The sequence below is a fragment of the Podarcis pityusensis genome, assembly GCF_964106645.2.
Source record: "Podarcis pityusensis genome assembly, chromosome: 2".
Classification (NCBI taxonomy): domain Eukaryota; kingdom Metazoa; phylum Chordata; class Lepidosauria; order Squamata; family Lacertidae; genus Podarcis; species Podarcis pityusensis.
The window spans coordinates 75,278,536-75,290,762 of record NC_138029.1 but is presented as its reverse complement, the minus strand read 5'-3'; the positions used below and the strand labels follow the sequence as shown (position 1 = coordinate 75,290,762).

General features: G+C 41.1%; 1 protein-coding gene across 5 annotated transcripts in view; it reads left to right on the top strand.

Moving 5' to 3' along the window:
• The window catches only part of DNAH1 (dynein axonemal heavy chain 1), a 123,157-nt gene that overhangs the window by 71,291 nt on the left and 39,639 nt on the right, over positions 1-12,227 (top strand). For all 5 annotated transcript variants that reach the window (XM_080995344.1, XM_080995346.1, XM_080995345.1 and 2 more), the window contains 12 exons: positions 1,089-1,266; positions 1,589-1,783; positions 2,737-2,856; positions 3,300-3,458; positions 3,737-3,841; positions 5,385-5,525; positions 6,265-6,425; positions 7,809-7,966; positions 8,143-8,316; positions 8,429-8,467; positions 9,777-9,955; positions 11,014-11,244. In XM_080995344.1, coding sequence (XP_080851470.1) covers positions 1,089-1,266; positions 1,589-1,783; positions 2,737-2,856; positions 3,300-3,458; positions 3,737-3,841; positions 5,385-5,525; positions 6,265-6,425; positions 7,809-7,966; positions 8,143-8,316; positions 8,429-8,467; positions 9,777-9,955; positions 11,014-11,244 — 1,840 coding nt within the window. The remainder of the gene's footprint in view (positions 1-1,088; positions 1,267-1,588; positions 1,784-2,736; positions 2,857-3,299; positions 3,459-3,736; positions 3,842-5,384; positions 5,526-6,264; positions 6,426-7,808; positions 7,967-8,142; positions 8,317-8,428; positions 8,468-9,776; positions 9,956-11,013; positions 11,245-12,227) is intronic.

The following is a 12,227-nucleotide window of genomic DNA, read 5'->3' as shown; positions in this document are numbered from 1 at the left end:
TTGATTGTACTTTTCTATGGCCTAAGAAAATCCATAACACTAAATGGATAACTGGCTGGCTCATGCACATTCTTTTGAGCTTTCTACATTGGGTTTTTGCTGATGAGCCTGTGTAAGTAACATGAAAGAGATATTCAAGGCATTAAAAGCTAATGAGAACTGGACACTAAACATGCATCTGCAAATGTGTCCTCTCATTCATTAATCATTGCAGTTGTCATTTTTATTTTGATGGCCTCTACACAAGGAAGGCAGAACTATTTAAGGAGATTTTTCTTCCCTTCCCTTAAACTCGGCCATCTCACCACACTCTGAGTAAAAGGTTTAGAGATGAACTGCTGGAGACTGGTTCTATGGATCACTACAATCACATATCCATCTTCAGGAGTGAAGTAATAAAGATTGCTATAAAAACACAGCCCATGGAAAAACTCCACTATAATACTGTTTTTCTGTTGGCTATGTCAAGTACATACATCAATACTGTATGTATGTATGCCAAGTAAATGTTTTGTGGACTTGGGCTGAAGTGCATATTTATGAAACCTGTCCCATAGCATATTATGGTTAAGTGTGGTGACTTATTTACAATACTGTTTTTGCTCAGTGTTCTTTCCAGCTGGGCCTCTAAGGGTTTTATTTTCTTTTGATCTTGTAAAAAGAAGACCACGCATATACTAAGTGTAGGGATAACAAAAATGAGCAATAATTATAGCAGTTTTACACTGATGACAACAATTATTGATTGCTAGAGACTGCCTCCATAGATAAAACATTTGAGCTACATCCAGAAGCAATTGGTGCCTTTGCATTTCTGGCAATGAATAATTACATGCATTGACACTTCATTTGCTCTGATCAAAATAATCAAATGGGAAACTTTTTTTTAAAAAAAAGGCAGATTCTGCTTTATGATCTTCAAAACAGCAGAAGCCTGCATACTTATTTAGGACAAAATAGAGGAGGCGATGTGGAGAGAGAAGTTTGGGTTCACAGATGTGATGCTGTCATAAATTATACTGGACATTGCTAGATGGAAGTGTGCAACTATTTGGTTGACTCCTGTATATCTCCTCCTCACCTCATAGGACAGATGGGATTCTTCCTGCTCTTATCCGAGTGGGAGCCATAGCTACTGATCATAAAAAGAAATGGTACATGTTTGATGGTCCAGTTGATGCTGTTTGGATTGAAAATATGAACACTGTCCTGGATGATAACAAGAAGTTGTGTCTCAGCTCTGGTGAAATCATTAAGCTAACAGAGGTATCTTTCTCTTTCCTCCTTTTCGTTTCCTGGTATCTACACACACACACACAATCATTTGTAAATGTATAGTCTGCTTTTCTCTGAGAAAGAGGAATATGTGGTTGAAATGTAGACATTTGATTTTAGCATGCCCAAATTACTGTATTTAGATTAGAACACAGTTCTAGTATTTATGCTGGATACTGCTGACCAGCACTGTGATTTCACTAATACATAATCCCACTTAATGAGGGATTGGAGTTTTAGGATTCCCTCCACGCTATGTACCTTTTGTGAAAAGCTGTGGGAAACAGTTTTGCTCCTTTCCTCTCATTTCCAGGCAATGACTATGATGTTTGAAGTGCAAGATTTAGCTGTTGCTTCCCCTGCCACTGTTTCCCGGTGTGGCATGGTATACCTGGAACCCAGCATTTTGGGATTACAGCCCTTCACTGAGTGCTGGCTGAAGAGAATCCCAGACATTATGAAGCCATTCACTGAAGCCCTTGACTCGCTTTTCAGCAGATTCCTAGAGGTGAACCATTACAATATTCCTATATTTTGATTCAGTGTAGAATCTGTAAGTCAGCCTAGCCTTTAGCCAAACAAGGGGATATGAACCTATCAAGTTTGCCTTTATTAGTTTTGGGGCAGCTGGTGAACACAGTTTATTAGATGACAGGAACTTCACCTGTGCAGTACAAGAGCTATAATCTTCCAAAATGCCAATTTATTGTTAATTGGCTTGCAGTGGGAAAGTTCTCTGTGAATTGAGCCCTGTCTCTTTTGCTTCCAAGTTTAGCAACCGGATTGCTTTTAAGATTTTACAGTTGTGTATTCATGGTGATTTGTTTTTTTAATGGCATTTTCTCACTTTAGGTTTTTGTGGCTCTTGCTTTCATTACTTTGTGAAGTAATTTGCTAAAATGGCATTGGGTGGTTAGCTCATTTTCATGTCTCCTGGTCACTTTTTCTTCCATATTAACAATCAACAGGTTAAGACTAATAACAGTCTTCGCTCAATGGCCAAACTAAAGTTTATCAGGTGCTTTTCCTTCCTATATGGTGTTGCCTCAGAAGTACATATAGTTTTGAATCCCCAGCCTTGCCATATCAAGTGTGCCCTTGCAGAATGGGAGATATTCAGTATAGAACTAAGTGGGGCATATGCGTTCATGGAAAAATGTCCACTTGTGCAATAAGACTTTCAGCGCTGTCTTCATGTAAACCTGTGTGGGTTTTCTCCCAACCCTCCAGAGCGGAATTAGGGGTGCAGGGAACATTCTGGGGGAGGAGAGTCCCATTGTGTGAATGGACCTCATTCTGTGCACACAACTTCGCTGAATTTTAATGATTGGTTTTTCTGTGTTTTTATTGATTCTAGTTTTTATTTGTAAGCCGCCTTGAGTCCCATCAGAGGAAAAAAGGCTGGAAAAGCATAATTATATGACAACAACATTTAACTCTTGATCTTCTGAACCCTTTCAGGACTCTATCAGATTTGTCCGAAGTTCAGTGAAGGAAATAATTGCCTCTACAGATGCTAACCTGACAATGAGTCTTCTCAAGTTGTTGGACTGTTTCTTTCAACCCTTCATTCCTGTTGAGGTAGGACTGGTGTAGCTGTTAATGCTCAGGGTCAATAGAATGGACAACTGGGTCCAATTGAACAGATGGACACGGAAATAAGTTCTACATTTATTGATAACAAACAGAGGAATTAGCAGACAGAAATGTACTTAAGCTTTGATATTGTTTACTGTGTTATCATTTGTGAATATCTCTTTGATAGGGTCTGATAAGTAAAGCCTAGATGCTAAACCACTTTGGGGTTAATGCTGTGACAGTTGGAATGAATTTGTTCATCAGGGACTTCATGCACCAACTGGGTTACAGTAGATTTCTTTGTCCATAGAGACTGGAGCTACTTTCAGAAAAGGCATCCAAAATACATGTAGGGAATTTAGAGAGATTTTGCAGATAATCTAAGGTTTTACTTTGTCGCTAATTAACTTGTTCTGCTTCGTTTGTACTGCTAATTGAATCTCCAGGGAATGAAAAGAATTCCTCCAGAGAAAACAGCCCGTATTGGTGAACTGATTGAATCGTGGTTCATATTTGCTTTGCTCTGGAGTGTGGGTGCGACTGGGGATGCCCAAAGCCGTGTGGCCTTCAGTGTTTGGTTAAGGAACAAGATGGCAGACGAGAAGGCAAGTTGATGGAAATGGCATCTGTTCCTAAAGGCAGCTATGGGGCTCCTGTATTTCCAGAATTTGTGTGAGTTCCTTGTTTCTGCTGTCTCACAGATTAACACTGCCTGCCTTGCTTCTGCATCATTATTTTGGGAGATACTGGAAAATATAGCAACTTTAACTAAATAAACAGGATGGAATCACTCTGAAGTTGTTTCCACACACTACATTCTTTATATTAGTCTCTTCTGAAGTAAAGCTAGCTGTGATGTTCACTGCCTGTTTTCTTCCCACAGATTGAATTATTGTTCCCAGAAAACGGCTTGGTCTATGACTATAAACTGAACGATGCTGGAATTAGCAGCATTGAGGAAGAAGAAGATGAAGAGTTTGTTAACATGGTAAATGAATTCTCATCAGGGGATTCAGATATCCCACCCCTTAAAAACATGCAGGAGGGGCCACATGAGCTAAACTTTGATCCCCCACTTGAATGAGGGAGCTTTATCTGTTACATCAGTGCATGCATAGATGTACACAGTAACTAAATGTACAGATGTTGGAGGGGTGTGGCCACCAAGGATATTGGCAGGACCAGGACTAACCTTCTTGGGCCTGCAGCCCTCCTCACTCTATAGAATCATAGAACTGTAGAGTTGGAAGGGACCACAAGGGTCATCTAGTCCACCCCCCTGCAATGCAGGAATATTTTGCCCCAACGTGGGGCTCAAACCCACAACCCTGAGATTAAGAGTCTCATGCTCTAAGGATGGAGCTAGTGTTATTTTTCCTCCCCACCCCCTTTTTTCTTTTGCAGGAGGCAAATGAGAGAGAGCATTCTGACTGTTTGTGGGTGGAGGGTTGGCAAAATGATTTAGATAATTTAGAGGGGGATAAGGGTGGCGCTGTGGGTTAAACCACAGAGCCTAGGACTTGCCGATCAGAAGGTCGGCGGTTCGAATCCCTGCGTTGGGGTGAGCTCCCGTTGCTCGGTCCCTGCTCCCGCCGACCTAGCAGTTCGATAGCACGTCAAAGTGCAAATAGGTACCGCTAAGGCGGGAAGGTAAACGGCGTTTCCGTGCACTGCTCTGGTTCGCCAGAAGCGGCTTAGTCATGCTGGCCACATGACCCGGAAGCTGTACGCTGGCTCCCTCGGCCAATAAAGCAAGATGAACGCCGCAGCCCCAGAGTCGGTCACAACTGGACCTAATCGTCAGGGGTCCCTTTACCTTTACCTTAAGGGCTTAAGGGTAACCTACTCTTTTTCTTGTCCTCTCCCCCACCCCCATTAAATGCATCTTGTCACAACACTAGCATCATTTCTATTTTTTTTATTTCTATTAATTATTTTATAACCATACAACACAGCATACACATCAAGCATAGTAACATTATTAAATTTTGATACTCCAGTTTTGTTTTAATAATTGACTTCACCATCCAAAAGAATCTTAATTTTAATGCAAGAATAGAATAAATATAGTACAATCTTGCACATTTTGTATTGTAACAGCGGTGAAACAAATATTAAATAATTCTGAGCATCATTTTTAAAGTAAAGAGAAAAGTCCTTGTGCCATTGCCACCAGAGTAACCACCTTTAAGCAACTCCTACCCCTCAGCATTGAAATCCTCGCCTGCCTCTGTTCCTTAAGTCTAACTCTCTTTTGGCATTTAGGAAAATGGTGGTTGGGGGAGGGGATAATCCCAGATGTAGTTTCAGTGAGACTTTGTCATGGTTAAGATTAGACTGGTAAAGGGAAGTAGACTTACTGGAATCTCTGGAACATTACTGTAAATTTTCCCCAAGATTCTACTGAGGTTTTTTGCAAACTTAATCCTGTATTCAGTTTCTATATTGGCTCGGATGTATTTAAGAAACTAATTACAGGATGTTTTAAGCCTCTATCTGTCCTTCCCATCAAATGTACCTGTGTCTCTTAGGTGTGCTGGGAGAATTGGATGGATTTCTCTTCATCATTTACCATGGTGCCTGATACCAGCTTTTGTGACATTATTGTTCCCACAATGAACACTGTCCAGATGGCTTTTCTGCTGGAGCTCTTGCTCACAAACCACAAACCAGTAAGTTTCCTGAATTTCAAGTGGAGTTAAGTTAGCATTGTAGAAAGGCAAATATTCTGTTGCTCAGTCAAGCCAGCATTAGTTCTTTGCTCAAAATGTCCCCCCAAATGGCTACTCAGTAGACTTTTATTTGCCTCTGCTTCTACATTCATTCATTCATTTATTAGTTTGATCTACTACAGAAGAGGTTCTCAAATGCCATTCAGCTTTATTCAGGCAGTCTCACGAAAAGATTGTGGAAGAAAATATATGTACATGGCCCTGTACTTGATTATTAGTTTTTCTGACTAAGGCTGGATTATTAAACAGCCAACAAGGTCCTGGTCTAGGGCCTCTGCTCTTCATAATATGCCTTTGGTATAATCTACTTAATGTTTATGCAGACCTCTAAACAGCTTAGCCTAGGGTCCATAGTTTCCACAAAGTGCTGTTTTTTACAATGATCACTATGCAGAAGAATGTTATTAAAATAAGAATTAGTATATTTGATTTTGTTCTGCTTCGATTTGCAGAACAAAAAAAGGCTGTTAAGTCATTCAGTGAAACCCCCAGCAATTTTTGAGAACGGTTCTACTGCAGCAATAAACAAAGGAATCTCAAAGACACAGTTTTAAAAGCACTATAGAGTCACAATGGACTGTCAAAAACACTACTAATTGGCAAATGAGTCTGTGAAGGTGTGATTACAGTCTGCACACATTCCCCAATAGTGACAGTTTTTCTCTCTTCCAAATTGTAGATTCTTTGTATTGGACCCACAGGAACTGGAAAGACCCTCACAATAGCAGATGAGCTTCTGAAGAACCTGCCACTAGAATTTATCAGCCATTTTCTTATGTTCTCTGCTCGAACCTCAGCCAACCAGACTCAAGATCTCATTGACAGCAAACTGGATAAAAGGCAAAATTCTTTGTTGCAATATTTCTGCTGCTTATATACCACTTTGTTCATATTTATTTTATTTGCTTTTGAGCATTTATTAGCAATCCTGTCCAAATTTGCTAAAGAAATTTAAGCATAAAAATGTAAATTATTTAAAATCAAAATATAGCTATTTCCCCATCCTGGGAGTGATAGCAGAAACGTCTGGCTGATCAACACTCCCATAGGGTCAGTTCAGTGGGCAAACAGGCATTGGATAAACACTGGTTGAATGCTCTGGCCCTGGGGATTCCTACTTATTTCTGAGTCACTGGATATTTTGATATTACCATTAGTAAACAATCACATACCCTGAATGGAAAACACTGGGCTGTTCATTGAGTCGCCCCTTGAACTTGGCGGTTTTATTCATATCTATTTAGATTTGCGGCCATACTGTGTTTTATTTATGTTATTCAACATTGATTATCTAGTGACCTTTAGCAGAAAGTTCATAAGAGCACAAGATGAGAAGCCCCGCTGGCTCAGCAAAGGCCCATCTAGTCCATCATCCTCTTCTCAAGGTGGCCAACGATATGCCTATGGGAAGCCTTCAAGCAGGAGCTGGGTGCAACAGCACTCTCCAAACTTGTGGTACCTAGAAACTGCCATTCAGATGCACTTTGCTTCTCATAGTGGAGATAGTATTCATGGAAATAATTCATAGAATTGTAGAGTTGGAAGGGACCCTGAGGATCATCTATGCAGGAATATGCAGCTGTCCAAAACAGGGATTGAACCTGTGGCCTTGGTGTTGTCAGCACCATGCTCTAACTAACTGAGCCATAGTGGGGAGGTATGTGTATACGTGGTATACATACAGCAACACTCTTGTGTTTCTTTTTGCTATGAGTGCTGTTGCTGCTGCTGTTACAATGTCTTGCCCACCCTTCACCATAAGGTTCCTGGGCAGGTTACAGTAATTTAAAAATCCAGTATTAACAACAGTTTAAAACAAATTACAGTTCTAGGAATAGGGTGAATCCTAAAAATATATATTGCAAGCATCAATAGCGTAGGTGCCAGGAGGGAATTAGGGCTGCCATAAACAACGCCCCCTTTCCTGGGCTCCAGCCCCACAAACATCTGAGAGTGATGGAACTACCAAGAGGTCCCTGTTTGCTGATCTTGATATGCAAGAGTCAAGACCAGCACTGAGGAGCATATTCTACACTTGAGAGATTAATACTTTTCCTGTCAGCATTAACAGATTATACATGGATTCACCAACTAATCGACAGGCTCATCATGTTAAATGTATAGTCTCTTCAGCAGCCTTTTTCCAAATTGTACCTTGACTGCAGTATTTTCATCATGTGTTCCACTGTGATGTAGTTTTTATTCTTGTCTGGTTCTATATAGGCGCAAGGGAGTTTTTGGTCCTCCACTTGGCAGATACTTCATATTTTTCATTGATGACCTGAACATGCCCGCGCTAGAGACCTATGGTGCCCAGCCACCTATTGAGCTTCTTCGGCAATGGATGGATCATAATGGCTGGTACGATAGGAAACAAATTGGTATGACATACTTTCTTTACTTAATTTACCTAATTATTCTATACACAAATACTTTCCGTTCCAGGCCAGCCAGGCTAGTTCTGAAGTAACCTGCCTCTGGTGCACATACAGCTTTCCCCCCACTGGAGTCTTGGCATTCATACCTTCTCTCATTTTTCTGTGGAATATTTTGTCAGGTACCTTTAAGAAATTAGTAGATATTAACTTTGTTGGTGCCATGGGACCGCCGGGTGGAGGAAGAAATGCAATCAGCCCACGCCTCACCCGCCATTTCAACTATCTATCTTTCACTGAACTGGAGGATAGCAGCAAGAAGAAAATCTTTTCTACCATTCTAGACAGTTGGATGGGTGAGTTATGAAAATACACCCCCCCTTTTTTATACAGCTCTCATATGCCATGTGACTGAGGAAATGTTTGATAGTGGAATGTGACACCATTTTTCTTTCTTGATTATTTTAGCTGGGCGTCTAGGAGAAGTATGTTACAGAGAGCCAGTTCGTAAGTAACCTGAGCACAAGTTAATCAATTGTCTTATGTAAGGCTTGGGGAAATAAGTCATTTGCTTGATGGTGATGATAGAAGATTTTGGACCAAAAGCATTAGGAGAGTGGTCTTTGCTTCAGCAGATAGATGCCCATTTCTTCAAACACAATAACATGGATAAGCTTAAGTATGCCAATTTTTTGCTTACCTAAGGGAGCTCCATACTTTATGCTGCAGGCACATGTCCTGTCTGTACACCAGTGTTGGACCAGAGTTCCCCGCAGGAACCATGTGACTTGTGGACAATACCCATTTGTTTGTGCTACAGCCTCCCAACTGATTATACATGCATGTATCTCACAAGATAGCTCCCTGGCAGCCACATTATGGAGAAAAGGCAGCCACACATAACCTCAAAGTAAGAGTAATAGAAACAGACCCTTCTGTATTTTTTCTAATCTGGTTTAAACAATTCTCGCTCAGCAGGTGCCAGTTTCTCTAGTTGGAAAACTTGAGTTTCTGATATGGGGATAATGTATGCAGAATTCTTAACAGTGCAAGAAAAAATCTGGGGTTAAGCTGGATTTGAATCTTGACAAGATCGAAGTCCTGTGGGTTGGTGGTTCCCAGGTTCAGGAATTGGATAGTATGCTTGTCCTGTGTGGGGTCCCATTCCCCACAAAGGAGCAGGTGTGCAGTCTGCTGGTACTCCAGGAAATGTCTCAGTCACTGGAAGCCTGGGTGGCTGCAGTGCCTTTGACCAGGTCTGGCTCGTATGCAAACTGCAACTGCAACTTTTCCAAGAACAAACCTCATCTTTAGTGAGGAAAGAACTTAACCATGAGTTCCAGTTCAGATGGCACACTAAGCCGAACATTTGCTTCACTCAGCACAGCACAGGAGCAAAAAAGGGCTGGGGTGGAGAAAAGTGGCTATGAGCTGCTTTCTGGGGGCCTGCCAGAGTCTGGCTTACCATGTTGTATGAACCATGTTATACAAGCCATTGTTAAAATTCTGTTTATCTCTGCTTAAGTTATTAGCTGCATTTTAATTGTACTACGATTTAATTTTAGTATACCACATTGAGACTGATGTGGGAGGCAGTATAAAAAATCATAATTAATAAGTTGTGTGGTTGTACTACAACTGCACATTAGGCAGTAATATAGATTGTGAGGATGGGAAACATCTACTGTGAGATAAATTCATTGGTAAATCTCACTATGTCTCAAGCTAGCCTGCCCTATTTCTATGTGATCACTCATGGTTCTTCCTTTCCTGAAAAGCCCCCACTGCAATGCTGACCATCTTTTGGGTTTTTTAGCTGGATGCCCACAGGTACAGGACTTAAGTGAACCCCTTGTTGATGCAACTATACGAGTGTATTCCACTATCACATCCCAACTGTTGCCTACTCCAGCAAAATCTCACTATACGTTTAATTTGAGGGATCTGTCCAAGGTTTTCCAGGGCATGCTCATGGCAGAACCTGCCAAAATTATGGTAAGTGCTCCCTTCACAATATCTGCTCTGTGACAGGAATTTTAGTTGCTGGAAATTGCATATTATTTCTCGATAAAATGACACACCGAATAGTTATCCCTTTGTTGTGTGCATCGCATACCACTGCACTAAGTGCAAGCAATAAGGCACAATCTAGGCCTGATTGTGGGGATCTGGGGCAAAATATTGGGGTTGCTTTTTTCTCTCTTGTTGGCAGCAGCAAGTGTATCACACCTCTTTCATTCACTCATAGTCCCCCTACCTCAGGAGAACTTTATTCTGCAGTATCCATGGTAGAGCTTTACCGCAAACCCAGTACAATCGAGCTTGGGTGTCCATGAGTCCCTCATATATCTAGCAATAAAATCTGAGTGCATGGATTTATCCGCAGAACTCCACCTCCCACTTTCCTCAAGTTTTGGCCAGCCATTCTTACAGTGCAATCCTAAGTGGGGTGTGGGTGGAGATGTGTGGCAGACTTTCCTTTTTTTCCCTTTCCTTGAGTGGATCTTTATTTTTTAAAAAACAAAGAAACAAACCACTCCTTGATTCCAGTAGAAGGAGAATTAGTTATAACAGGTCTAGACTGGCATAGGAGAAGGGCCCAATTCTGGGGCCTCTCTGAAGGACAGAGGGGCCTGTGATCTAGCAGATCCAAGGCCACCCCTTCTGTGCACCAGAACTCTCCATTTCAAAGCCCGACACTGACTAATTGTAGCAGAAACTCTACCAGCAGCAGAGCTAAACCCACAGAGCTTTTTGAAGACGTAGGAGGGGTCTCCATGGCGGCATATCCTCTGCTAGCAAAACTGGTCTGTGTTATGGGGAGAGACCCATTGTCCTCTACACCCCTCCAATCAGCGGATCTGGGGTTTAGATTTGCTCTGGTAGTTTAGAAACATTTTCTTATAAATCTGGTTGGGAAAGGGTTGTTTTTCACACCGTAGGGTCAGTGTCTTAGGGGGAAGAATCAACGTGGAACAAGAAATAACATTCTTTGGGGTTGTGTGAGTAATAACGAAAGGTTGTTTAAGGTTGTCACTGGAATTATTTGCCAGAATAAAGCGGACCTGCTGAGGCTGTGGTATCATGAGAGTTGCCGTGTGTTTCGTGACCGTCTGGTTAATGAGGAGGACCGAACTTGGTTTGATGACTTGATGAAGAGCGTGATGTCTGAATGGGATACCAGCTTTAAGGAAGTTGTTCCTTATGAGCCCCTTCTCTATGGGGATTTCATGAACCCAGGTTCTGATGTGAAGCTTTATGAATTAATTGCCGAAAGAGAGAAGGTAGGATTCATAAGATGCTTCTCCATTTTTGTACTTCTTCCATCTTTCATTCCTTTGTGCACAACATATAATATGGGTGCAGTTAATAAAAGCATTGGGTGTCCAGAGTTGAGTTTCTAGAATATACTTTATGCATGGCAAGCCTATACTAGAAGTGATTATGATTTTCAGAGGAAAGAAACAACAACAAGGTTGTACAAGGATAGACTGAGCACTAGAAGCATGCTGAGAATGATAGATGAACATGGATGGAAGAGGATAGAACAGACCTAGATAATGCTGTTTCCTCTGACTGCCCCCTGTGTTCAGGCAAGTAATAAAGAACAGTTGGGAATCTGCTATGCAGATGACTTTAGCACAGTACTTGGGCTTGGAAAATGCAATAAACTAGGAAGAGGAACAAGTTTAATGTTCATAGTACTGCAGCGGATGCCATTAAAATCTGTACAGGTGACCTTTGCAGGTAATTATCCTTCCTGTAGAACTCCCAACTGGAAGGATATTGTGCATACTGAGAAAATGTTAATTAAGCAAAGGGTAAAAAATATAACGATTTTAATAAGGAGCAGTGTATTTTGCATTCACTGCCATGTAGTCAAGGATAATAATAACAGTATGTCTTCTTTCATGATCACTAAGTGAATTATAGATAATTAATCCAGCCTCTTAGGTAGGCAGATGTTCATCACACCCATTGCCCAGATAGATAAAATGTGGATGAGGGATTAGATAACTTAACCATGTCCATGCTATGACACAATAGCTAAACTCAAATTGATACTCTGAAATCCTTGCAAGTGTGTTGCTCTTATCCTATTGAACTTGGCTATGATTTACAGTGAACATTATTTAAATAGTTAACTTTATCTGTGAAAGATTTTGGTTGGGGAGTTAAAGAAAGGCTGCTTGCTCCTCTTTTTTGATGGGTGTACATCCTAGATCATCTATTTTCATTTTCACTGAGTAGGCTTTCTAAGACGGTG